This window comes from Cebus imitator, unplaced genomic scaffold (genome assembly GCF_001604975.1).
Source record: "Cebus imitator isolate Cc_AM_T3 unplaced genomic scaffold, Cebus_imitator-1.0 Scaffold71, whole genome shotgun sequence".
In the NCBI taxonomy this organism is placed as follows: Eukaryota; Metazoa; Chordata; class Mammalia; order Primates; family Cebidae; genus Cebus; species Cebus imitator.
Window position 1 is genome coordinate 1447044 of NW_016107386.1, and position 27059 is coordinate 1474102.

Sequence of the window (27059 nt, forward strand, 5' to 3'; positions counted from 1 at the left end):
AAAAAAAAAAAAAAGAAAAAAGAAAAGAAAGAAAAAGAAAGGTAGTTACATTTTTGTGGCTTTCAAAATTCACCTGCATGCTAAAGGAATGCTTCTAAAACAGTAAAGATGACACTGAAACACTGTCCAGGTAGGCCACAGGGAATGGGCAGCTGCCAGACTGTCTGTCTAGGGTTCCAACCTTTCCAGTGTAGGAGCTCTGCATCTGACTGTCCAAGACAGAAAATGCGGTGAAAAGGGGGATGAGATCATTAGCCAATCAGTGCTCACTCCTGCAGGCGGGCCATGGAGTCAGTATCACCTACACTACTGTCTGGTACGGAGTGGTGGTGGCCATGGTGGCTCTCTGAGAGTCTGGGAGGCAGGTGAATGAATACTGGGCAAGCAAGCAATATCCACTATATTTATCTTTTATTGCTGGTAATCTAATTTTTTAAGCCAATATATATTTTACATACAATAAAATCACCCTTTTAAAATGTAAAAATACATATATGTCTGAGGACTAGCTTTCCTAGGCTGAAATTTCTGCTCCCTATGTGCTCTACAGAATTCAGAGGACAAGTTCCAAATGATGCCATATTTCTACTCACTCACACATAAAGCTCCTCCGTTTTCCCAGGATGAAAGCCAGTGTTATTTGGAAGAGGCCTAGGCACAGGGTGCTAGAAAGGTTTTCCTCACTCAAGACATACTTGCAGGTGTGGATCGATCTCAAATATGGTCTCTCCCCTCCGCATGTCAGTTATCAGCCAGGGGCCTCCAGCGCTGTGGACAAGGAAAGAGGATACGATGGTAACTGAGGGTCTGGGGTTGATGGACTGGGTCTACAGCCTGACCTGTTTGCTGCCCTAGGCCCAGGACATAGGGGAATAGTTTGTGGTAAGGGGCTGTCAGGGAGTGAGTCATCAGAAAGCCCTGATATGAAAAACCAGGGCCTGAAATAACAATGCAAAAGGGAGCCCCACATGGAGGGTGACAGAGGGACTCCCACCCCCAGGCACAGGGAACCAGGCTCCCACCTTGCATAGGTACTCACACAGGTACTGTCCGCAGCAGCTCCAGGATGCCCTGCCCGTTCCACTGCTGGGCTGAGTGTAGCTCCTCAGTGCAGACACCAACAATCTAAGGCCCAGGATAGAAAGCCACTGTGTGTTAATGGCTGGCCCCCAGCCCACGAAGGTCAGCTACGCAGGTTCTCTGAGTCACCTCTATTTGGGAGATCACACACAGGATCTGTGCTCAGGAGCTGGTGCATCCAAGATGGGATGGTTCCCTTAGGAGGGAGTGGCTCCCTGGCTGGGAAATGGCTGGGTCCACAGGCGGGCCCTGAGGCCTGACCCTTGCCCTTGCTGTGTCTGGGCAACACCAAGTCTAGCTCTTGGTTGCAGAGAAAACCAAGGCCTGAGCAACTCAAGATGGGTCCTCAGGCCATGTCTCTGGAAGTAGGGGAGGTTCAGGGAGCTGTTCCTACCCAGTCTGGTATCATGGGAATGTAAATAAGAGACTTTGAGACCTATCAGTCTTGGAACCGTCACCAATAGGTTCTAGCACTTGCAGAGAAACTCCTCCCTTCCTTCTTAGGGGCTAGGCCTTGGTGTAAATATCAAGGGAACCAGTGGAACCTTCACATAGATTTATCGTGACCAAAAATAAGCACTGGTCAAAGCTGGGCAGGTTTCCACAGCTTCTGAGAAATAGCAAGTACAACCCAGAGCTGGCTTCCTGCTGTAAAGTCCTGTTCCTGAGACTGGGTCTTCACTGTTCACAGAATACCTCCCACCCTCGTTACTCTCTCAGCTACGGCCATTCTCTTCCACCCAAATGGCTTCCTCCCCTCCCCTCTTCTCCCATCTCAGCAGGTTAAATTGGACCATCTATACCTACCTGATAAACCATCAGAGAAAACAGAAATCAGGAGGAGGCCAAAGGAAACCTCCCCTTCCTTCACTCCCCCTCTTCAAGCATTCCCGTCCTGCCAGGACCTTTCCCACGGGAAGGCTTGAGCCAACATCCAACCTGTGCCTTACCTGGAGGAAGGTAACTACCCCAAAGGGTGTCTGCACGGGCTGCATCTGTGGGTCCTCTGTCAGCAGCATGTGCTGAATTCTTGACTCACTGTTATCCAAAGGGCTGTGCCAGGACACATGGTCCCCACTGCAGAAGGTGTTCTCTGTGGGAGAGACACAAGGATCCTCAGTGTTGGAGGCCCCAGATCCAGGCCTGGAATGTGGCCTGGGATCTCACTAGCCCAAGCTGGGAGGCTTCCCAGCCTCTTAGGGTAGCCCCTGTGAAGGAAGAGAAACATTCACTCCGTGTGGATGGAAACAAAGAGTTTGTGGATATTTCCAAAAACCCAAATTGTTCCTGCTTGCCAATTCTGTCAGCCTTAAACGGAAAAGGACAGGCTATTAGTGTGGAAGCTCCCTTGGCCTGGGAATCCCAAAAGACTTCTGGCATCTGCTTCAATTCCCCAACACCCCGACTCATGGTGGGAGGCAGGAGCCATGGTTGGATCTGCCAAGAAAGAATAAAGTGCTTTTCTGTGGGGGCACCTGGTCAGAAGTCCACAGGGAGGCAACAGGGTAATGAAAGCCCTTTGCCTTGGAGAAACAGACCGGGGTTTCTGTGTGGCTGAAACTATGCTCAGAAGGAAACATCCAAACCTTGGAGGGCCTTTGAGGTCTCTCACCAGTTTCCCACAGGTAGACATAGGAATTCCTGAGGAACACTAGGCTTCAAGTAAATGGAGGTCTAGATAGTGCCTCCCACACTGTGGCCGAGACAACTCGCCCTGAGGGTCCTCAGACCATGTCTCTGAGATGTTCAGATTCTGCCAAGGGGTAGCTATTGGCATGAGGGCACAGTCTACTCACAGGCACACCACTGCATGTCACACATGTCCATTACTTTAGAAAGCGTTTTGTTTAAGGCCACATAACCACAAGGGAAAACAACCCCACGGGGTATTAAGTCTTCCACCAGCTCTGACTCTCATTGTGGGTGCCAAGGTGCTCTGCATTACCAGCCTATGTGTCCACAGGCTGCCATCCATGTTTTGTCCTTACACAAATGGAAGCACACTATTCTGCAGATTTCACTTAATTACTTATCTTAGAGATCACTTCTTTTTTTAAGAAAAAAATATGGAATGCTTCACGAATTTGCATGTCATCCTTGCGCAAGGGCCATGCTAATCTTTGTATTGTTCTAATTTTAGTATATGTGCTGCTGAAGCGAGCATGAGCTCACTTCTTACCAGCACATAGAGAGCTGTCTCATTCTTTAAATGGCTATTCCAGAGTTCACTGTGGTCTGTCATTCATGATCTGGGAATCTCAACAGTTGAGGTACCTTCACTTTTTATCAATATTTAAGGTAAGGCAGAACGAACACACACACACACACACACACACACACACAATCTTTTCCATCCAAGATACAGCTCAGGTTATTGATTCTAACCTCAATGGTGTTCATTCAGGCAAGAGAAGGAAGATTACTTCCTCTGAGATGTGATAATACAGGGGAGGGGAGAAGGCACAGCTTCAGGTAGAGCCAACTGGAAACTCCTAAATTTCCAAATTCCTGCTGGCCCGCTCTTCCTAGAAGCCCTCTCCTTTTATGTAAGTGTGTTTCTACAAGTAGACTGCATGTTCTACAAGCAAGAAACAATACAACAGGTGAAAGGACTGAATAAATAATTAACCCCCCTAACAACATACACACCTACTAACAGTCCAGGACCACCAGATGACTCCACTGGTAAATTCTGCTAAACATTTAGAGAAGAATTAATGTCAACTTTTCGTAAACTCTTCCAGAAAATAAAAGAAGAAATACTTTCTAATTCATTGTATGAAAACAATACTACTCTGATATCAAAAGCAAAGGTAAGACAAGGGAGAAAAAAAACCTATAGACCAATATACTTTATGCATATAAAAACAAAATCCTCAACAAAATACCAGCAAACAGAACCCAGCAACATATAGAAAGGGTTATACACAATGACCAAGTAGAATTTATCCCAGAAATGCAAGGTTAGTTATACATAAGGAAATCAATGTAATATATCAACAGAATAGAGGTTATATAAAAAAAAAACACTACATGATTATGTCAGTAGACACAGAAAAAGCATTTGACAAGATCCTTTTTATGATTAAAAATACTCAGACTTGGCCGGGTGCGGTGGCTCAAGCCTATTATCCCAGCACTTTGGGAGGCCGAGGCGGGTGGATCACGAGGTCAAGAGATCGAGACCATCCTGGTCAACATGGTGAAACCCCGTCTCTACTAAAAATACAAAAAACATTAGCTGGGCATGGTGGCGCGTGCCTGTAATCCCAGCTACTCAGGAGGCTGAGGCAGGAGAATTGCCTGAACCCAGGAGGTGGAGGTTGCGGTGGGCCGAGATTGCACCATTGCACTCCAGCCTGGGTAACAAGAGCAAAACTCCGTCTCAAAAAAAAAAAAAAAAAAAAAAAAAAAACAACCAAAAAAAAAAAAAAAAAAAAAAAAAAAAACTCAGACTTGGAATAGATGGAATTTGCTTATCTTGATAAAGGGCATTAACAAAAAAACCCCACAGCTAATATCATACAGGTACTTGATTGATGGTGAGTGACTGAACTAATTCCCTCTAAGATCAGGAACATGACAGAGATGCCTACTCTCACCACTTCTATTCAACACTGTATTAGAGTTGCAAGCCGGGACAATTAGGCAAGAAAAAAGAAATAAAAGCCCAGGTGTGATGGCTCATGCCTGTAATCCCAACACTTTGGGAGGCCAAGGCGGGTAGGTCACCTGAGGTCAGGAGTTCAAGACCAGCCAGGGCAACATGGTGAAACCCCATCTCTACTAAAAATACAAAAACTAGCCAGGCGTGGTGGCATGTAATCCCAGCTACTAGGGAGGCTGGGGCAAGAGAATTGCTTGAACCCAGGAGGCAGAGGTTGTAGTGAGCCAAGATTGTGCCATTGCACTCCAGCCTGCGGACGAGCAAGACTTGGTTGGAAAAAAACCCAAAGATATACAAATAGCTAATAGGCACATAAAAAGGGCCTCAATGTGACCATCAGGGGAATGCAAATCAAAACCACAATGAGGCCAGTCCGGTGGCCTCCCAAGGTGGGAGGACTGCTTGAGGCCAGGAGTTCGAGATCAGCCTGGGCAAACATGGCAAAACCCCATCTCTACAAAAAATACAAACAACAAAAAAAATTAGCTGGATGTGGTGGTCCACGCCTGTAGTCCCAGCTACTCAGGAGGTTGAGGTGGGAGGATTGTTTGAGCCCAGGATCTGGAGGCTGCAGTAAGCTCTGGTCACACCATTATACTCCAGCCTGGGTGACAGAGTGAGAACCTGTCTCAAAAAACAAAAGAAAAGAAAAAACCCACAATGAGGCACCACCACTTCATACCCACTAGAATGTTTAAAATAAAAATGATAGCAATTACAAGTATTATCTGGCAATAAAAAGTAATCAATACTAATATATACTACAACATGAACCTTAAATACATTATGCTAAGTGAAAAAAGCCAGTCATAAAAGACCTTATGTTATATGATCCCATCTATATGGAAAGTCCAGAATAGGCAAATCTATGGAAACAGAGAGATTAGTGGTTGTCTAAGGCTGTGATGTTTGGAGGGAATAGGGAGTGACCAATAGGGGATTCTTTTTTTATGGTGACGGTTTCACAAATGTCAGTTACATGGTATGTGAATCATATCTCAATAAATCTGTTATTAAAAAACAGGATATAGCAGGCAAAAAGAAGGAATCTTGGGGCAGAGACAAAGTAGGGGAAGCAAGGCCAAGCCTCTAAATTCCTTGTTCCCACCACCCCAAGCTCAGCAGCCTGGCCTGGGAGAAACCTGACCCATAATGCTGACACATCACAGCACTGTATATGTCTACATGACCTGAACAATCACCTATCAGCATGTTCTTTTCTACAAATGAGAAAAGGATGCTTGAGATTGCACAAGGTTTCACAGTATGTCAGTGATGACGGGCATGTCCCAACACTTCCCAGACTTTGGGGTCATCCACAACACCCATCAGGATGTTTGCCATATCTGTGTACCGTCTGTACCATTACCTACCTGTATTTTTCTTCTAAAATTGACTTTTTTTTTTTAACCTAAACAAACTTACTCTGAAAAGATAATTTCATATCATTATACTAAATAAGAAAAATAAATGGAAAATTAGTGTTGCTTACCATTAAGTGGAAGACAATTTGATAACTTCAGGATAATATGATGATAATAAAATGTTATTAATTTCTAGCTGATATTGTTGCCCATTTAACATTGTTTAAAAACTGAAATAAACAAGAGTCAAAGAACTGTTCAAGATTTAAAGAGTCATATTGAGCTAAGACAAAATCACCAAGACTGAGAGAAAACGAACTGGGCCAGGCATGGTGGCTCATGCCTGTAATCCTAGCACTTTGGGAGGCCCAGCGAGAGGATTGCTTGAGCCCAGGAGTTCAAAACCAGCCTGGGCAACATAGTAAGTCCCCATCTTTAAAAAAAAAAAAAAAAAAAAAAAAAAAAAGAAAAAAAAAAAAAAAAAACAAAAAAAAAAAAAAAAAAAAAAAAAAAAGAGAGAGAGAGAGAAATGAAGAGAAAAAAGTGGCCTCACTATTCATGCTACCAAGTTACCACCCTTGTGCAGTTACCAGCTGAACTCGCCTGCTGGTTCTGGCAAACCCTGGCATAGTGGTGAACTTTGGAGTTGGGAGGGCCCTGTTTCTATTTGGCTCCGTTCCTAACTAGTTATGACCCTGGGGAGCTTTCCCAAACACAATATCCAAGCCTGTTAGCAGGAAATACCGTGCCTACTCAGTGTGCTTTCTACTACAGTGTGTTATTACTCGTGTACTGGAATACAGTACAGATACTCCCACCCAAGTCACCAGAAAACAGAACTGGCCACAGAGCCTGTAGCTACCAGCAAGTGCCCAGTAGGTGGCACCATTGCTCCTGGTTTAAGAAAGAGATGGGCCAGTTCCCTGGAGCTTTGCATCCCTATCTGATGTCTGGAAACATACCCCAAACTGGGTGAGGATTTATTTAGGCTAGAAACACGGAAAAGATTGGAAAGATTTGGAGCCATGACCTTTGACATTTTAACCAGAATTAACATGCTTTAAAAATATTGTGCAAACCCAAAATGTTTAAACCAGAATGACCAAAAAGCACTTTGTGCAGGCTTTGTAACTTGGGAAGGGGCTTAATTTAGGCAGCTGGGAGAGGGGGACTCTAAGGCAAGAAGAGGGGGTTGGTGCTGCTCTAGGACCAACATGTTCTACCCTGAGCATGTGTGATCATGAGCATGTGATTTGGCTTTCGCCAAAGGTACTCCTGAGTTAAAGCAGGAAGCAGAAAGTACAACTTCCATCAGAAATGCTTGGAGAGCAGGACACTAAAAGAACCTTCTAGCAAGGGGCAGGGTCTTACACAGCTCTGCCTGTGAAGGAACCAGACTTACGAGCTCTTCTGAGGCCAAGAAACGGTCTTTCTTAACAATGAAAGAGCCTTGGTCACAGTTCTCAAGTCTGGGACAAAGCCACAATGGGTTCATTCTTGAGTCTGGTCTGGTCTTTATGCCCTGGAAACTCGGCCCCATTCTGTTGGAGCCACTGTGGGGTCTCAGCACTCAGGCCCCAGCGCCCACCACGGGAAGCTCTGGGCCCCTTCAGAGGGGTTTTCAAATGCTAATAATGCCTTAGTTGGAGGCCCAGCTGTTTGTTCCAGCAGTTACAGGAGCTGGCTTCCTCTCTCTTCCTCTCTGACTCCCCAAGGTAACTTCATTGAAAAGTCAGGATGAAAATCCCAGAGACCTCCACTTAAACCACACAGCAGAGGTTCCCCCCACCCAGTGTCAGAAAGAATGCCATTCTAGGTAAGGGCTGGGTAGACAATTTCTATTTTCTTCCCTCCTCGGAGCTTTCCCCCAAGTACCAGGAGAAATCTCCCTCAGCTACCCTAGACTTCTATGTTGGTTGGCACATTCATTGGAAGGGAAATACCACTCCAGGGTAGCAAAAGGAGTCTCTCCCTCCCCTTCCCCACAAAAAAAGCTAGTTACAGTTCTACATCTTGCTCACTTGGGAGAAAGATTTCATTCCTCCATGTCTCATTCCCCATTATCAAACAACTCCCGGCAAGAACTCTGAAAACTTGGGGTGCACTGAACAGGCACACAGAATCTAACTGGCTCCTCCAATTGGCCATCACCCCATCCCCACCTCCCCGACATCCAGCTCCAGTCATGGTGGTTTGAAGTTGGACTGTCCTGGATATAATAAGTTAACAAAATTTAGGGAGAGGGGATGCAGAAGAAAACAGCTATTGTTTGTAAAATAGTGCTGCCTTTGAAACACTGAGAAACAAATTATTCAAGAGTTCTTACAAATACATTATTCAAGAGTTTTTTTTAATTGCATTTTAGGTTTTGGGGTACATGTGAAGAAAATGCAAGATTCTTGCATAGGTACACACATGGCAGTGTGATGTGCTGCCTTCCTCCCCATCACCTGGGAGAAATCCTGGCATTTCTCCCCATGCTATCTCTCCCCAGCTCCCCACCTCCCGCTGTCCTTCCCCTATTTCCCCCCTGAGAGACCCCAGTGTGTGATGCTCCCTTCCCTGTGTCCATGCGTTCTCATTGTTCAACACCCACCTATGAGTGAGAACATGTGGTGTTTGATTTTCTGTTCTTGTGTCAGTTTGCTGAGAATGATGGTTTCCAGGTTCATCCATGTCCCTACAAAGGACACGAACTCATCGTTTTTGATGGCTGCATAGTATTCCATGGTGTATATGTGCCACGTTTTCCTTGTCTAGTCTATCATCGATGGACATTTGGGTTGGTTTCAGGTCTTCGCTATTGTAAACAGTGCTGCAATGAACATTTGTGTGTATGTGTCCTTATAGTAGAACGATTTATAATCCTTTGGATATATACCCAGTAATAGGATTGCTGGGTCAAATGGAATTTCTATTTCTAGGTCCTTAAGGAATCACCACACTGTCTTCCACAATGGTTGAACTAATTTACACTCCCACCAACAGTGTAAAAGTGTTCCTATTTCTCCACATCCTCTCCAGCATCTGTTGTCTCCAGATTTTTTAATGATCGCCATTCTAACTGGCATGAAATGATATCTCAATGTACTTTTGATTTGCATTTTTCTAATGACCAGTGATGATGAGCATCTTTTCATATGTTTGTTGGCCTCATGTACGTCTTCTTTTGTAAAGTGTCTGTTCATATCCTTCGCCCACTTTTGAATGGGCTTGTTTGTTTTTTTCTTGTAAATCTGTTTTAGTTCTTTGTAGATTCTGGATATCAGCCCTTTGTCAGATGGGTAGATTACAAAAACTTTTTCCCATTCTGTTGGTTGCCGATTCACTCTAATGACTGTTTCTTTTGCTGTGCAGAAGCTGTGGAGTTTGATTAGGTCCCATTTGTCTATTTTGGCTTTTGTTGCCAATGCTTTTGGTGTTTTGGTCATGAAGTCCTTGCCTGTGCTTATGTCCTGAATGGTCTTGCCTATATTTTCTTCTAGGGTTTTTATGATGTTAGGTCTTATTTTAAGTCTTTAATCCATCTGGAGTTAATTTTAGTGTAAGGTGTCAGGAAAGGGTCCAGTTTCTGCTATCTGCACATGGCTAGCCAGTTTTCCCAACACCATTTATTAAACAGGGAATCCTTTCCCCATTGCTTGTTTTTGTCAGGTTTGTCAAAGATCAGATGGTTGTAGTCTTCAAGAGTTCTTAATTTATCCTAACTCTGGACAGTGCCAGCCTGCCTCCCTTCTGTGCAAAAGGACAGGTTCCAGGATGTTCTACACAATAGCCTGGAAACTAACACCCCACCCCAAGGTCAGAAATAACATGCTTGGTCTGTGGAGAGGAGGCTAATAATGTTCCCTTTTGGAGCCCAGGAGCGTGAAGCTTGGCGCTGTGAAGCCAAATGCCCATTTTCTCCAAGTGCTCTTCTGCATGCTCTGAGATGATTCCGTGCTTTCCAAGGACTGAGAACAAGGGCAGGAAATGCAGCTGGACTATGCCAGGTGTCACAGGAGTGGCTGGTCTGCAAAAGGTGTTTTTTGAGAGAGCAGGAAAATGGGAGGTGACCCAAAGCAGGCTGGAGACTCAGGTCTGTCACCTTGGAGGTCAAATATTTGACAATGGCACAACCATCATAGTCTGTCAAGAAAAAGCTCCACTCCTCTTGCCTTTTTGGTGTTCACAAATCATTCTGACCACCAGAGCTTAAGTGTCCTCTGTGAATATCCAGAGCAGGTCCTAGGAGGGCTTAGCAGTTCTTTCCCAAAATGCTAGATGTGCCAGACATGCACCCATTGACACAGAATGCTGAGGACGAAAGGTTCAGTTAGCCTATGCCCCATCTCTGGAAGTTCCAGGATGAAGCCGACACTCGTGGGGAGGCTCTGGCCATTGTTTAACCCACCGTCCTTCCTGAGAAGGCTCAAGCTTCTACTGCTGCAGCCACGGTGGGCTGCTCAGCTTCCTCTGAAATTGGAAGACAGCCCCTTCTCAAGTCAACAGAGGCCCACGAGCAGATATATATATTTATGGGGGCAGACCTACAGGTCTGCACAGGCCTGGAAGGTTCATGACTCCCTATTGAGAGGAGGAGAAAATCTGGAGGTTTTGCTGAATGAAACATCTCTGGCTGAGGCAGTGAAATGTGAAGTTCAAAGCCAGTCCTGTTGGCCTCTTCCCAGCCCAGGTGCTTCTAATGGGGGCCACTCAGTCTGCCCACTGCCCCCACTGGATCTCTCTGTAAGCCCACCATAATTTCTAAAACCTATGCCTCATTTCTTCTTCTTCTTCTTTTTGAGACAGAGTCTCTCTCTGTCACCCAGGCTGGAGTGCAATAATACAACCTTGGCTCACTGCGACCTCCACCTACTGGGTTCAAGTGATTCTCGTGCCTAAGCCTCCCAAGTAGCTGGGACCACAGGTGCATGCCACCACGTCAAGCCAATTTCTGTATTTAGTAGAGATGGAGTTTTGCCATGTTGGCCAGGCTAACTCCTGACCTCAAGTAAGCCACCTGCCTCAGCTTCCCAAAGTGCTGGGATTACAGGCATAAGTCACCCGCCCAGCCCAAGCCTTATTTCTAGACCAACCAGAGAGGAGAATGGGGATGCATGTGCCTAGTCTACTGCCAGAAATGAAGAGCCTACTAAGTTTTAGGAGGCCACGGGGTATAGTACAGCCACAAATGACATTTCTGGAGCCCTAAGCACACCCACACAATGTTACCCTCATTTTAGGGAGGGGCAATCCCAGGCACTGTACAGAGGGCACTGCCAGCACGAAGACCCAGATCCTTGTCCAGGCAAATCCTTCCTCGACGTAATAGCAGCCACCCACCAAAGGAAGGCCACAGATCCTCTTCTTGTCTGGTCAACACTCACCTCTTCCTGGTAACAGCAACTCTCCTTCCTCCAGGAATCCAAATAAAGCTGAGAGTGAGCACCTCCCTCCACTTCCCTGCCTACCTGGCTCCACAGCCCCTCCTCAAGCCAAAGCCAAAGAACCCTGCAGCAGAGTCATGAGGCAAGGGCCACACTAGGAACTGGGACAGAAGTTGAATGCAATGATGTATAAATAGTGTAGGAGCAAAAAAAAATAAAATAAAATAAACACATTCTGGGCAATTCCCCTTTAACAGTGGAACTCCTGCAAGGAGAGGAAAAGATGGGATACTACCCAGCTCAGAAGCTACAATTTGTTACAAACCAACAGAATTTGGCACCCCTGCCTTTCTCCCCACATAGTGCACAGCAGACAGATGCTCCTGAGGAAGGATAATCCCAGGAACATAGTGCACAGCAGCCCCTTTGCAGGGCTTCCAATCAAACTTTAAAGAAGAGCCAAGACAGAAACTCCATTATTTATTTATTTAGATGGAGTTTTGCTCTGTCGCCCAGGGTGGAGTGCAATGGCATGATCTTGGCTCACTGCAACCTCCCTCTCCTGGGTCTGCCTCAGTCTCCCAAGTAGCTAAGATTACAGGTGCCCGCCACTACGCTAGGCTAGTTTTTGCATATTTAGTAGAGACAGGGTTTCATTAATAAATAAACAAAATTTGTTGACCGGGCTGGTCTTGAACTCCTGACCTCAGTTGATCCACCTGCCTCGGCCTCCCAAAGTGCTGGGATTACAGGTGTGAGCCACGGTACCCAGCGGGAAAGTCTCCTTAAGAAAGAAAAAACAGCAAAACAAACAAACTGGGGTGAGGGGAACCCAAAACAGATTCTCTATACGTGTGGTTGAGGAGCTCTTGGGGCTAGAAGGTAAAGTTCTTCATAACTGGACAAATGGTGCAGATGGTGACCAGTTGCCCATGGGTAGAAGCAAGAACCCCTCCTCCCACCCACCTACGTTTTCAAAGTTTTGGATGCAGTTTGATCACTTGAAAAGTTCATTTGAGTGTTTGATTAGAGAGCTACCCTCAGCTTCCCTCAAATTAATATCTGTCTGACATTAATTTGGCTAAATGTGGTTGCAAGACATGAAGACGAGAAATGAATACACAGTCCCACATGATTAAATAAAGAAGACTGAGAGGAGACATATTTGCTCTTGCAAAACTGAAAGGCAACGTAAAGGCTATTCCTTCCAGGTTTTGCCTGGAATCAAAGGAATTGCAGAGCTAGTCAAAGGAGACTCAAAACTGCTTCCCTATGCATATTCTCCAGAATCTCCCCCTTTTCAGCTTCCTTCTTCTCCCTCAAAGCCACAATCATAAAGGCAAACAGTGAAGTGTAAGGAAAAACCCTTTATAAGCAGAGAAGCTCAGCAAACTGGAATACAGGTCACAGCAGGGGAGGTGGGAGGCTGGCAGGCTGCTGGAGGCCCTGTAGGCTCTCACCCCAAAGTGAGTCTAGGGGACTACAAACCTTTCAGAACTGGACTGATATGGCTCCCCTAGAGAAAGACTATGGACCCAACACTCACCTGTGTCCACATGGGCAGGGCACACAGTGGACAATCTAATTCTCCCCACAGTGAGGGCAAGGACCCTGACTGCCCATAGAACTGCCCATAGAGTTCACCTGGCGTATGGTAGCTGTCACTATCATTTACTCACCCATATGTGCTATGCCCACCTGCAAAGAACACAAGTCTGTGCTTACCCCTTTGAGAGAGCCTGGAGTCCTAATCTAGCAGATGCTTTCACTTTTCTGTTTAAGCAGCTCCATCTGTTTAGATACCTGTCAGTGTGAGAAGGAAGAATCTTCTCCCCACAAACTTGTAACTGGGCAAGACCTGCCCTCATTCCTCTCTCTCCTTCACCAGCATGAGGGCCTGCCACCTACACACAAGGCAGAGCCTAAGCCTCTTTGTTCTTTTTTTTCCTTTGTTCTTTTTTTCTCCAATTTTCGCCCAAATTGGAGTGCAGTGGTGCCATCTCAGCTCACTGCAAATCTCATGCCTCAGCCTCCCGAATAGCTGAGATTACAGGCCTGCACCACCACGTCTGGCTAATTTTTGTATTTTTAGTAGAGACGAAGTTTCACCACGTTGGCCAGGCTGGTCTCAAACTCCTCACCTCAAGTGATCCACCCACCTCGGCCTCCCAAAGTGCTGGGATTACAAGCATGAGCCATGGAGCTTGGTCCCAAGCTTCTTTGTTTTTAAAGCCAAAGGGACTAAGGCTTTAAACTTGTAGTCCTATATACATTTCAACCAAAGAATGCCAGGAGGGCCAGGTACAGTGGCTCATGCCTGTAATCCTGGCACTTTGGTAGGCTGAGGTGGGTGGATCACTTGAGCACAGGAGTTTGAGACCAGCCTCAGCAACATGGCAAAACCCTGTCTCTGCAAAAAATAAAAAACTTAGTGAGGTGTGGTGGCACATGCCTGTGGTCCCAGCTACTCCGAAGCTCAAGTGGGAGGATCACCTAAGCCCTGGAACATGGAGGCTGCAGTGAGTCAGGATCACACCAGTGCACTCCTGCCTGGGTAACAGAGTGAGATGTAAGACCTCATTACAAAAAAAAAAAAACCAACCACAGAAAATCCTTTGAAGCTTTAAAATCCAGCACATGCTTCTACCCCTTCCACCTTCTTTCTGAAGAGACCAGTTAAATCTACTTAGACTGGGTGAAGTGATTCGCACCTGCAATCCCACAGCTTTGGGAGGCTAAGGCAGGAAGGTCACTTGAGACCAGGAGTTCAAGACCAGCCTGGGCAACACAGTGAGTCCCTGTCTCTACAAAAAAATTTAAAAATTGCCAGGCATGGTGGGGCACACTTGTAGTCCCACAGCTACTCAAGAGGCGGAGGCTGGAGGATCGTTTGAGCCCAGGTGTTCAAGGTTACAGTGAGCTATAATCATACCATTGCATTCCAGCCTGGGCAACAGAGCAAGACCCTGTCACTGTAAAACAAAACAAATGAAAACATTTAGTTGCCAGGGACCTATAAACTAGTATGATCATTTTGGAGGACCAAATAGCAGAATCTATTAATACAAAAGGTATTTTCCCTTCGACCCAATCATTCTACTTCTAAGTATCTACCCTAGGGCAAAACATGTCACAGGGAAGAATGAACAAGAATGGTCACTGCATCTGTGCACTGTTTGTAATACTGGAAAAATGGCAACAACCTAAAGGTGCATCACCAGGGGAATAAACTATGGTTTATTCATACAATAAAATCACAGGCAACAGTAAAAAAAATTAAATAAAGATCTTCAAAACATACTGTCAACTGAAAAAATCCAATTGTGAAGGGCAGCACAGTTTCACTTACATTAAAGAAAGAAAAAAAAAAAACTATAGAGACCCAAATCATTTTATAGGCACCTAGAAGAAGGTGAATATATGGAAAAAAAATCCGGCCAGCTGCAAGGACTCACACGAAATGGATAAAGTGGGTTCCTTTAGGGAGGTCCCTGAGATTCGGTGGGATGGTCACAGAGGACTTTGACTTTGTCTGTATAGTCTAAGTTTTTAACATCTGAGGTCAGGTGTGGTACCTCATGCCTGTAATCCCAGCACTTTGGGAGCCTGAGGTAGGTGGATCACTTCAGTCCAGAGGTTTGAGACCAGTCTGAGCAACATAGCAAGACACCATCTCTACAAAAAAAACACACAAAAATTAGCAGGGTGTGCTGGCATGTGCTCAGGTGGGAGGATCTGAAGGGGGCTGAGGTAGGAGGCTCACTTGAGCCCGGGAGGTTGGGGCTGCAGTCAGCCAAGATCACACCACTGCACTCTAGCCTGGGAGACAGAAATCCTGTCTCAAAAAAAAAAAAAAAAAAATCTGAAATTTATTTGTGTATTATCTATATACTTAATGTCAGAAAGATGATTCTCCTCCTTGACCCCTCTGCTATGTGGTACCAGCAGCCAGCTACTGTGGCATCACTCCAAATGCAATGGCACTAATCTGGACACTCAAGGAAGTTAGGTAGTATGATTTGAATGTCTGCCTCCTTCAAAATGCATGTTGAAACTCAATCTCCAAACGGGCAGTATTGAGACGTGGGGCCTTTAAGAGGTGATTGGGTCATGAGGGCTCTGCCTTCATATATAGATCAAAAAGTTAATGGATTATCATGGAGGTGGGCGAGTGGTGGGCGTGGGAACTGGTGGCTTTATAAGAAGAGACCTGAGCTAGTAAGTTCAGCCCCTTTGCCATTCATGTCCTACACCACCCTGGGACTCTGCAGGGAGTCCTCATCAGCAAGAAGGCCTTCATCAGATGGGAGTCTATTTATACTAGAGGGGTCTGTTATGTTAGTATCATTGTATGATCATATAGTGTCCAATTATCTCAAGGTCAGTTCTTAAAGTGGGATTGGAGGTCACAAGGTCTGCACATTTTACAGTTGGCACATATGACCAATTGTCCTCCTAGAAGGTGATTCCTCAAGGCAGGGTGGCCCCTGCCACAGTTGCCACTGTGTTCTCACCTGTGGCTGGTCTTGATCTCCTGTCCTCAGGTGATCCACCCACCTCAGCTTCCCAAAGTGCAGGGATTACAGGCGTGAGCCACTGCACTTGGCCTGCTTGAACATCAACTTTTAACCCAGAGAGAATTTTGGTCGGCCTCATCTTTAGCAACCCCAGAAAAGATAAATGAAACACTAACTTCTCTTTAGCTCAGTCACTGGCCAACTTAGTATAAGGTAAAAGCATTACTTAAAAGTCTTCTCTCTTAGCTGTTTTCTCTGACATAATTTTCTTACTGTGTAACCTTGAAGAAGTCACTTAACTTCTCTGAATCCATTTTTTCACATACCATAACAGATGTGATGATATCCTGTCTACCTTGAAGGTTTTTTTTTTTTTTTTTAAGAATCCAAGAAAAGAAAATACATAAAATTGCCTTGTATACTGAAAGTACTGTACAAATTAAGCAGCTGCTATTCATTTGAAAGATTCAACCACTGGAAAACACTGCCACTATTTACACAAAAAGGAACAAAGACAGAAGGATCCAGCAGAACTGAGACACAGACATAGAATCCACCTACACTGGCAGAGCAGATATTTCCTCGAGGAGCCAGGATTCTAATTTTCAGCTTAGGAAACGAATCCCCTTCTTCCTGCATTAATTTATACCAAGAAGCACAGCTATGGTACTTAAGGTGTTCTCAGAAGTCTCCCAGCTGGGTCAGACCTGGAGGACCTGGGGAGCATCGAGAAGGAGGAGGAAGGACTTGTTTGCAAGAAACTAGACTGGAGCACAGAACAAGGGATCACAAAAATACTGATTAGAAAAAAAAACAAAAAACAGCATTAATAAATGGTCTCCTTTGGGAGACCAAGGTGGGTGGATCACAAGGTCAGGAGTTCGAGACCAACTTGGCCAACATGGTAAAACCCCATCTCTACTAAAAATACAAAAATTAGCCAGGTACGGTGGCATGTGCCTGTAATCCCAGCTACTCAGGAGGCTGAGGCAGGGGAATTGCTTGAACCTAGGAGGCAGAGGCTGCAGTGAGCCGAGATTGTGCCACTGCACTCCAGCCTGGACGACAGAGCAAGACTCTGTCTCAAAAAATAAATTAATTAATCAAATACATAAATTAAATAAATAAATAAATGGTCTCTGGGTGTGGCAGTCTAGATTCCCGAATCACCAACTCCACACCCATCGCTTAAATCCCCTCTACAAGGGCCTGTGCCAGCTACTGCCCAGACTACTAGGAAAACTTCAGGGATGGTGAGTTTACTGCCTCCCAGTGCCTATCCCCATTAGGAACTGCTTCTACATCCCAATGAATAGTTAACAGCTTTCTAGTTCTCTATTCTGAGTAACAAAGAAAAAGTCAAATCCCTTTTCCATATGGCAAGACGTCAAATATTTTTAAACACCTGTTGTGGGTCATAGTTCAACTCCCTACATACTCCATCTCAAAGTCTTTTCTTCTTTAAACTGGAATGTTTCCAGTTATTTCACTTTTATAGCCATTCCTCACAGGTGGACAGTTTTGAAAGGTTTTGCCAGTTTGAAAGCCACCATTCTCTGGACACACTCTGATTGGTCTAAGTCCCTTGTTGAATGTGCTCCCAGAAGGGGCTGTGGAGTCAGAGACGCAACATGAGGCAGGTACTTACCTGAGTGTCTGTGTATAGGCCAGTCCCCCAGCTGTCTACGTATCTGCCCAAATTCCAAAGTTTACCTACCAATCAGATACAGGAACGGGGTTACAAATAACCAATTTTGGGTGATTTGATTATAGGAAGAGGTAGTAATAAATCATGAGTGAAACCTTTTGGTGTTCAGGCCAGACTCTTCCAGGAAATTTCTTCTTGCTTGGAGAGATGGAGAAGGGACTGAGTTGCGAGTTGAACTCAGGTAGTGCAGGGCTTTCCGAGGGCCACAGAGTCTGAGCAGCCTGCAGGCCTCCAGCCTCAAAGCAGTTCCTTAATACTGGAATGCAGCCAACCTTAAAGCTACCAAAGGCAGGAAGAGTCCTGTGTCTTATTTTATGGACTTGAAAGACTACACAGTGCTTCTTCAGTGCCTAGGCTGCCAAATTATAAAATGTGCAGGCCTTATGACCTCCAATCCCACTTTAGGAACTGACCCTGAGATAACTGGACACAGTTGCCAAGATGTTCATATATGAGCAACAACCTTATAGTGTTGTTTAAAATAGGGAAAAATGGAAGCTGAAAGTTCATTCAGAGGAGTCTATTTGTACTAGAGGGGTCTGTTAGGTTAGTATCATATAATGAAATGCCATACAACCATTATAAGCACTGCTATGCATATATATATGTATATGTGTGTATATACATATGTGCGGGTATACACACACACACACAGACACACACACATATATGTAAATTTTTTGAGACAGAGTTTTGCTTTTGTTGTCCAGGCTGGAGTGCAATTATGCGATCTCGGCTCACTGCAACCTCCACCTCCTGGGTTCAAGCGAGTCTCCTGCCTTAGCCTTCCAAATAGCTGGGATTACGGGTGCCTGCTATCTTGCCTGGCTAATTTTTATATTTTTAGTAGAGACGAGGTTTCACCATGTTGGCTAGGCTGGTCTTGAACTCCTGACCTCAGGTGATCCACCCGCCTCGGCCTCCCAAAGTGCTGGGATTACAGATGTGAGCCACTGTGCCCAGCCAAGCTACAATTACTTAGCTAGAAAGACTTCCATGACATGATGCTGTGTGAAGAAGGCATGTTAGTATTTACAGTATTTAGTAAAACTGCCTATTTTACGTATAGAGATGTATCTAGAAGGATGATAAACAAATAAAAATGGCTGTCTCAAAAGCATATTTTTATTTTTGTTCTCAATATCTATTTATTTGTTACAAATATAGTCTTACCATAAGAAAGTCAAACAACAAAGAAATGTATAAAGTAAAAAATAGAAATCTCTTTTCCCATCAGTCCCATTTCTCAGCTATTAACATTTTCTGTCAACATTTGATATGCAATCTTTAAGACTTTCTTTTGAGCATGTATAATCAAAGTCATATTTTTTTCTTTTTTTAATTTTAATTCAGTCTCCGTAGAGACTGCCAAACATTGCCAATGCCGACTATATTTCAAGTCATCATGGCGGGGTATTGGGAAGTTTTCAATTAGCAATAATTGTGCCTCAGATAAACCTCATTGGCTATGATACTGCCATTGTGCAAAGCTACTTCTTTCTTTTTTTAAAGTAAAAACGAAACTCTGCTCTACACATTGTTCTGTAACTTGGTTTTATGTTTTCAGTATTTCAAATGTCCTTTTTGTAATTAGAAAAACAATAAAGCTATATTTGTTTGGGGGAATAAAAGTGTACCAGCCAAGGACAGAAGACAATGAATGTGTGATGTGAGTGGCCCAGTGAAGAGAAGCAAAGGACAAAGGTTTTCCTGTGTTCAGGTCATCATGGTGCTCAATACAGGAGGACCTAGACATGCCCGGTTGGCCCCAGAGGTTGATAGTATCCTGTTCTCACAAAATCTTCAAAGCCAAATACAGGCTGCCAGAGTTAGGCCTGGGGCTAGGGAATGTTGCTGCAGCCTCCCCTGGAGATGTGTCCCCTGCCCAGTACAGTGCCCCAGGTATGCAGCTTCCACTGGGCCAAGCAGGATAAGGCAGAGAAAGCCCCCCACTGCTGTTTTGGAGTCTACCTGCTGCATGCCAGCAAAACAACAATCCACTGCTTGGGAATGCTGCAATCCCTTTTTAAAAGCACCGAATTCCCTCCCTTTTCTTTTCCTCCCCTGGCTCGAGTTCCAGTTGTCATTTTCCCGGAGAGAGGGTTCTGTAAGGAGTCAGAAATGCTGCTTGAACCTCATCAGAATGCTCGAGGGAGGGCCATTCTGTTCTCCTGGTTCTTGAGTCCTGGAAAGAACCTCAACAACAAGCTTATCCTCATGTCTGCCCTGCAAGGCAAGAAGACAGGCCTGGTGGTAGAGACCCACTCTCATGGAAGCCCAAGCAGTACTGTGTCTGGCTTAGGGATGCCAGTCATTTTCCCCTGAGAGAGCTATGAAGAAACTGAGTAGGAAAGCAGACTACGGCTGGGCACGGTGACTCACACCTGTAATCCTAGCACCTTGGGAGTCCAAGGTGGGCGAATCATGAGGTTGAAAGTTAGAGACCATCTTTGCCAACATGGTGAAACTCCACCTCTACTAAAAATACAAAAATTAGCTGGGGGTGGTAACGTATGCCTGTAGTCCCAGCCACTCGGGAGGCTGAGAGGCAGGAGAATCGCTTGAACCCAGGAGGCAGAGGATGCAGTGAGCCAAGATCGCACCATTGCACTCCAGTCTGGCGACAGAGCAAGACTCTGTCTCCAAAAAAAAAAAAAAAAAAGGAGAAAGCAAGCAAGCAGATCACTTTATCTTATCTAAAGCTGTTCCAATAAACACATTCTCCTCAGTACCAGAGAGCATGCCTTGAAGTGGTAACCTGTCCACACCTGCACTTGAGGTCTAGGGTTGCTTCTCAGGGCTCACTGTGCCTAGCCTCTGAGAAGTTCTTTTAAAAATTCAGTTAGCCAGGCATGGTGGCTCAAGCCTATAATCCCAGAGATTTGGGAGGCTGAGGCAGGCAGATGGCTTGAGTCCAGGAGTTTGAGACCAGCCTGAGCAAAACGGGGAAACCCCAGCTGTACAAAAAATAGAAATATTAGCCAGGCATGGTGGTGTGCACCTGTAGTCCCAACTACTCAGGAAGCTATGGTGGGAGAATCACCTATGCCTAGGGAGGATGAGGTTACAGTGAGCTGTGATTGAACCTCTGTACTCCAGCCTGGGTAACAATGAGACCCTGTCTCAAAAAAAAAAAAAAAAGGAAAATAAAAGAAAAGAAAAAGAAAAATTTGGCTGGGCCCAGTGGCTCACACCTGTAAATCCCAGCACTTTGGGAGGCCAAGGCAGGGGGATCACTTGAGGCCATGAGTTCAAGACCAGCCTGGCCAACATGGCGAAACCCTGTCTCTACTAAAAATACAAAAATGAGCCAGGCATGGTGGCAGGCACCTGTAATCCCAGATACTTGGGAGGCCAAGGTAGGAGAATCGCTTGAACCCAGCAGGCAGAGGTTGCAGTGAGCCAAGATCACGCCACTGCACTCCAGCCTGGGCAACGAGAGTAAAACTCCGTCTCAAAAAAAAAAAAAATCAGTCATAGTTATCCTTTCAGTTTTTTCTTTTCTGATAATGAAACCCATGCTATATGCAAAAAAATTCAAAATGGCAAGAAAGTACAGAAAGGAAAATATCAATGACATATAACCTCATCACCCTAAGATGGCCTTTGGTGAATATTTTCACATGTGTCTGCCAGTGATGTATGTGGACATGTACATATTGTTACCAGAATTGGAACCCAGCTGTATAAAGTGTTGCAATATATTTTTTTTTCTTTTTCTTTCTTTCTTTTTAGAGACAGGGTCTTGCTCTGCCACCCAGGCTGGAATGCAGTGGCATAATCTTGACTCATGCAACCTCTAACTCCCCAAAGGGGGGTCAGGTGATCCTCTTGCCTCAGCTTCCCGAGTGGCTAGGACTACAGACGCAAACTACCATGCCTGGCTAAGTTTTGTATTTTCTGTAGAGATAGGGTTTCACCATGTTGCCCAGACTGGTCTTGAACTCCTGGGCTCAAGTGATCAACCCACCTGGACCTCCCAAAGTGCTGAGATTACAGGGATGAGCCACTGTCCCGGTCTTTTTTTTTTTTTTTTTTTTTCTTGAGACAGGTTCTCATTCTGTTGCCCGGGCTGGGGTGCAGTGTCACAATCATCCTTGATGGCTGTGGGCTCAAGAAAGTGATCCTCCTACCTCAGCCTCCCGACTAGCTGGGACTACAGGAGCACATCACCACACCCAGCTAACTTTATTTTATTTTTGTAGGGACAGGGTCTCATGAGTTTAGTCTCAAACGCCTGGGCTCAAGCGATTCTCCAGCCTCAGCCTTCCAAAGCACTGAGGCTATAGGCGTGTGCCATAGCACCTGGCCTATGCTGCTTTAAAAACAAAAAAACCTGTTTCCTTTTATTTTACAATATGCTTCTTAAATAACAACATAAATAATATTGTTTCCATGTATAGTGCTAGGCTCTGCATTAGGAGGACTACCTATATCATGAAGTAGATATTACTATTACCTCTGTTTCACAGATGAAGTAACCGAGTCTTGGAAATGTTCAATTTTGGTTCCACGTGGCCCAACTAGGATTTGAACCCAGGCAACCTGCCATTTGAATGCCTGCACTCAGCCACGTTCTTCTCCAGCCCTCTTTACTGAACACTTATCATGAGTGGTTTCCAGTCGCCAAACGGCTTTACCTTCTGCAGAGAGCCAAGCCTCCTGTCCTCACTCTCCAGATGCTCTCTCTGCTTGCCAGTGGACTTCACTGCCCCCTGCAGAAAGCATCCCTGAATTGCAGGTGCTAGAGACAAAAGGGCCACATTCTGCTGAAAGAGCCAGTGACCTAGTCTGAGGGTGAATTTTCCTAGTTGAATGCCTGTATCAAATAGACTCTACTAAGAGTTTCAAAGCATTTAATGTACTTCTCCAAGGAGGATACAGACCCATGGAAGCTAAAGGAATTTGCTTCAAATCCTTCAGCAACACAGCAGGAGATGCATACCCCCTACCCCAACAAACCCTCTAGGTACTGTAATTGATTCCTCTACCATGGGCCGCAGCACAGGACCCAGCTAAGGCAACTCATTTCTCAGGGCCTCTAAAATCTCACAGACATAGCTACCTCTCCACCTGAGTTGTTATTCAGAAGTGGAAAACATTCTCTTAAGTCAGGTGTTGGACGACTTTTGCAGTGAATAGCCAGAGATCAAATATTTCAGGCTTTGAGGGTCATATCATTCTTGTTACAACTACTCAACCCCACTGCTGTAGCACAAAAGAAGCCCACGTAATCCATGATGGGTATGACTGTGTTCCAATATGATTTTACTTATAAAAACAGGTGGCTATCAGGATTTGGCCTGCAGGCTGAACTTGCCAACCTCTGCTCTTAGGGTTTCAGTTTTCCCTAAAAACATCCAGATTTGTATATTGGCTAAATCACTTAAGTTTTAGGGCACAAGCTCATTTCTGAGGGACTGACCTGTTTTCCTTCAGTGCAGCAGGAACATGATCTTTCAACTATTAACCTAAAATCTTGGGAAAGTGCAGAGAAATCAGGGTTTGTTTTGTCTTATAGTTGGTCAGTATTACTAACAGATGGAAGTGAAAATATATCACAGATCCACAGCAACCAGAAAAGAGGATGAATCAGGTTGAGGCAAAGAAAATCTCAGGAAAATTAAAAAGAGTATGAGGGAGAAAAATGATATGAATATAAGCAGGCGGCTCCATTTGGCTTTAGTTAGCTGACTGGGGCAATAGACAGCTCAGTGAAACCAGGAAACAAGAGAGCTTGAGGCTGGGCCCAGTGGCTCATGCCTCCAGTATTTTGGGAGGCAAAGGCGGGCAGATCACTTGAACCCAAGAGTTCAAGACCAGCGTGGCCAACATGGTGAAATCCCATCTCTACTAAAAATACAAAAGTTAGCTGGGTGTAAAAATACAAAAATCTGTAACCCCAGCTACTCAGGAGTCTGAGGCATGAGGATGGTATTAACCCAGGAGTTGGAGGCTGCAGTGAGTCAAGATTGCACCACTGCCCTCCAGCTTGGGTGACAGAGTGAGATTCTGTCTCCAAAAAAAAGAGAGACAGCTCGACAGCTCTCATTGATAATGATGGAGCACCTCTTTCCAGAAAGCTTTACTTGAGGAAAAGGTATTAAGACCACAATTATTTGGGACACGAGAGAAGAAAGCCAGGTGAGCTGTAGATGAGAAGCTGCCTGCAGCCTACTAACATCTTTCCTGGAGACGTGCTCTGAGCTCCTCACCCAACGTTCCTGACTTTCTTCACTCATCTGCAGGGCAGAGGAGGCAAAGCCTGATCTCCCTCTTGGATCTGAGAAGAGAGCCCTGTAGTGTGCTGCTGAGCATAGCAATGCTGAGGCTGCTAACACCCTCAAGAGAGAAGGGTCCCCTTCTTAGCCTGGAGAGTCTCAGGATACAGCAGGGCTTGAGGCAGGATTCTGCTAACTTCAAGACCCCAGGGACTGGAATGGCAGAGCTAAGAAGTATCCATGACCCTGAGGGCTGTGCTTGGACTGCTGCAGCAGCCCCTGTCCCTTCTGCAAATGAGCCATTCTCAAAATGCAGCTAAAGTCTCAAACACTTCAAATCCAAGTACATCTTAAGAAGAAAAAAAAAAGGATTTCACTCTCTAAACTAGCCATTTCACCTTCCTCCTTAACATGTGTTCATTTTCCTTTCTTTTTTCGAGGCAGGGTCTTGCTCTGTTTGTCGCCCAGACTGGAGCGCAGTGGCAAGATCCTGGCTCACTGCAGCCTCAACCTCCTGGACTCAATCTATCCTCCCCTCTCAGCCTCCCAAGTAGCTTAACATGCTTTCACAGCTTTCCATTGCCCTAAAAATCAAATCCAGACTCTCTTGAGGCAAATGCACCACAACTTGCCTCAAGCCCAGCACTTTCCCATCCCTGCCAGGCCTCCAGCTTTTCCTGGGCCCTCACCTCTCCCTCACCTCCTTCCAGCTACATAAGTCTTATTTTAGTTCCTCATCCTTCCCTTTTAGTAATCTTACAGAATCAAATATTTATTTGCTTATTTTTTCAATGTCTGTCTCCACTGGCTAAAGGCAGTGGAAAGTTTGTTCCACACAGCTTACCTAGCATTTGACAGAGCCTCAGGTATGAAGTAGGCACTTAAATAAAATAACTATAACTGATGAAAAAGCTCCTTTTCCCCAAGTCCTCTCTCTTCGTCTAAAACAAACCCTTGGCAACTGCAGAAAGTTCTCCAGGGCCCGTCACCTCCCTACTGCCTCATATGAAAAGGGGCAATATCAACCAGTACCTTCCTCACAGGCTACCCACTGCACAGGATAAATAAGAGAAGGTAAGTGCCTAAGATAGTTTGGTGCTCAGTATCTACTGTTTTATTTTTTTGAGATGGAGTCTGGAGTCTTGCTCTGTCACCCAGGCTGGAGTGCAATGGCGTGACCTCAGCTCACTGCAACCTCTGCCTCTTGGGTTCAAGCAATCTCATGCCTCAGCCTCCTGAGTAGCTGGGACTACAGATACGTGCCATCATGCTGGCTAATTTTTGTATTTCCGGTAGAGACAGGATTTCACCATGTTGCCCAGCCTGGTCTTGAACTCCTGACCTCAAGTGATTCATCCGTTTCAGCCTCCTAAAGTGTTGGGATTACAGGCATAAGCCACCACACCTGGCCAATACCTACTGTTTTATTTACTTACTTTTAACTACAGAAAAGCAAGTTTTAAAAAATGGCTTCAATAGGAAAAGACCGAGCCACATCTGTTAACTTTTGGAAAGGCAGGAGGAGCAAAGCCCAAGAAAACTCTACAATTCATTGAGGTTCCTTATGTAAAACATGACCTGCTGTCAATATCTGCAAGTCTCTCTGAGTTACAGAGGCAGGCTGCGTCCCTCAGCTCTTTGAACTTCAGAGACAGGAAGCATGATGGATGGATTCCAGGGCAACTCTAAACTGTGCAACACACTGTATAAGGCTTGCTGGCCGGGCACAGTGGCTAACCTATAATCTCTCTACTTTGGGAGGCCAAGGTGGGCAGATCACTTAAGCCTGGGAGCTCAAGACCAGCCCAGGCAACATGGCAAAATCCTGTTTCACAAAAATATAAAAATTAGCCGGGCATGGTGGCATGCACCTGTAGTCCTAGCTACTTGGGAGGCTGAGGTAGTAGGATCAACTGAGCCTGGGAGATCAAGGCTGCAGTGAGCTGTCATCGCACCACTGGACTCCAGCCTGAACAACAGAGCGGGACCCCATCTCAAAAAAAGAAAAAAAACAATGCTTGCTAATCTTTCCTAACCCCAAATGCATGCCACGTAGCGTATATGAACTAATCTTTCTGGCCAAGGAACCTAAGAAGGGTGACCTATTCTAAAGTTCTTGGTAAATATTCTGTTGCTATAAAAACACTAATAGGCTGGGTGTGTTGGCTCACGCCTGTAATCCCAGCACTTTGGGAGGCTGAGGTGGGCAGAGCACTTGAGGTTGGGAGTTCGAGACCAGTCTGGCCAACATGGTGAAACCTTGTCTCTACTAAAAATACAAAAATTAGACAGATGTGGTGACTCATGCCTCTAATCCCAGCTACTCAGGAGGCTGAGGCAGGAGAATCACTTGAACCTGGGCGGCAGAGATTGCAGTGAGCCAAGATCTCACCACTACATTCCAGCCTGGGTGACAAGGCAACACTCTGTCCCAAACAAAACACACAAACAAAAACAATCACTTTTATATAATAATCCTTCTATTGTTTGTGGAAAATAATAACAATTTACTGGATGGTCCCAATAGTATTATTTTAATATCATATTCATTCATCTAATTCCCCCTTATTTTAAAAATCCTTTAGCAATGGTTATTAACACGAAAAAGGTTCACTTCTCCTAACCCAGTGATCCCACTTCAAGGAATTTATCCTGCAGAAATATTTCGGCAAGAGTACAAAGATGTACATATACAAGGATGCTCACTGTAGCTTTGTGAAAGAAAGAAATTAGAAATGGCCCAAATGCCTAACAATAGAAGAATGGTTAAATAAAGTACATTATATGTAGGCACTAAAAAAGTATCTCATTAAAAAGAACACACTGACATGAAAAGATGTCCAAATGATAGTAAGTTTAAAAAGCAAAGTGAAAAACAGTATGAAAAGCATAGCCCATTTTTACAAAATACTGAAAATTCTTTGTTTTTTGAGACAAGTCTCATTCTCTTGTCCAGGCTGGAGTGCAGTGGTGTGCTCCCAGCTTACTGCAACCTTCGCCTCCCAGGTTCCAGCAATTCTTATGCCTCAGCCTCCCAAGTAGCTGGGATTACAGGCATGAGCCACCATGCCCGGCTAATTTTTGTATTTTTTTTTTTTTTGAGACAGAGTTTCGCTCTTGTTACCCAGGCCGG

The 27059-nt window shown here is 45.0% G+C and overlaps 1 protein-coding gene and 2 non-coding genes across 4 annotated transcripts in view; all 3 read right to left on the reverse strand.

The window, feature by feature from the left end:
- SUFU (SUFU negative regulator of hedgehog signaling) overlaps positions 1 to 27059 on the reverse strand; it is a 123754-nt gene that overhangs the window by 38986 nt on the left and 57709 nt on the right. For both annotated transcript variants that reach the window (XM_017531099.2, XM_017531098.2), the window contains exons 4-6: positions 2031 to 2173; positions 1040 to 1125; positions 696 to 768 (exon numbers count right to left, since the gene is read on the reverse strand). In XM_017531099.2, coding sequence (XP_017386588.1) covers positions 696 to 768; positions 1040 to 1125; positions 2031 to 2173 — 302 coding nt within the window. The remainder of the gene's footprint in view (positions 1 to 695; positions 769 to 1039; positions 1126 to 2030; positions 2174 to 27059) is intronic.
- Positions 3141 to 3244, reverse strand: LOC119471738. Its single transcript, XR_005200808.1, has one exon. It is a non-coding gene; the product is annotated as a U6 spliceosomal RNA (small nuclear RNA).
- LOC119471751 lies at positions 19059 to 19197 on the reverse strand. The gene has a single exon (XR_005200820.1). It is a non-coding gene; the product is annotated as a U4 spliceosomal RNA (small nuclear RNA).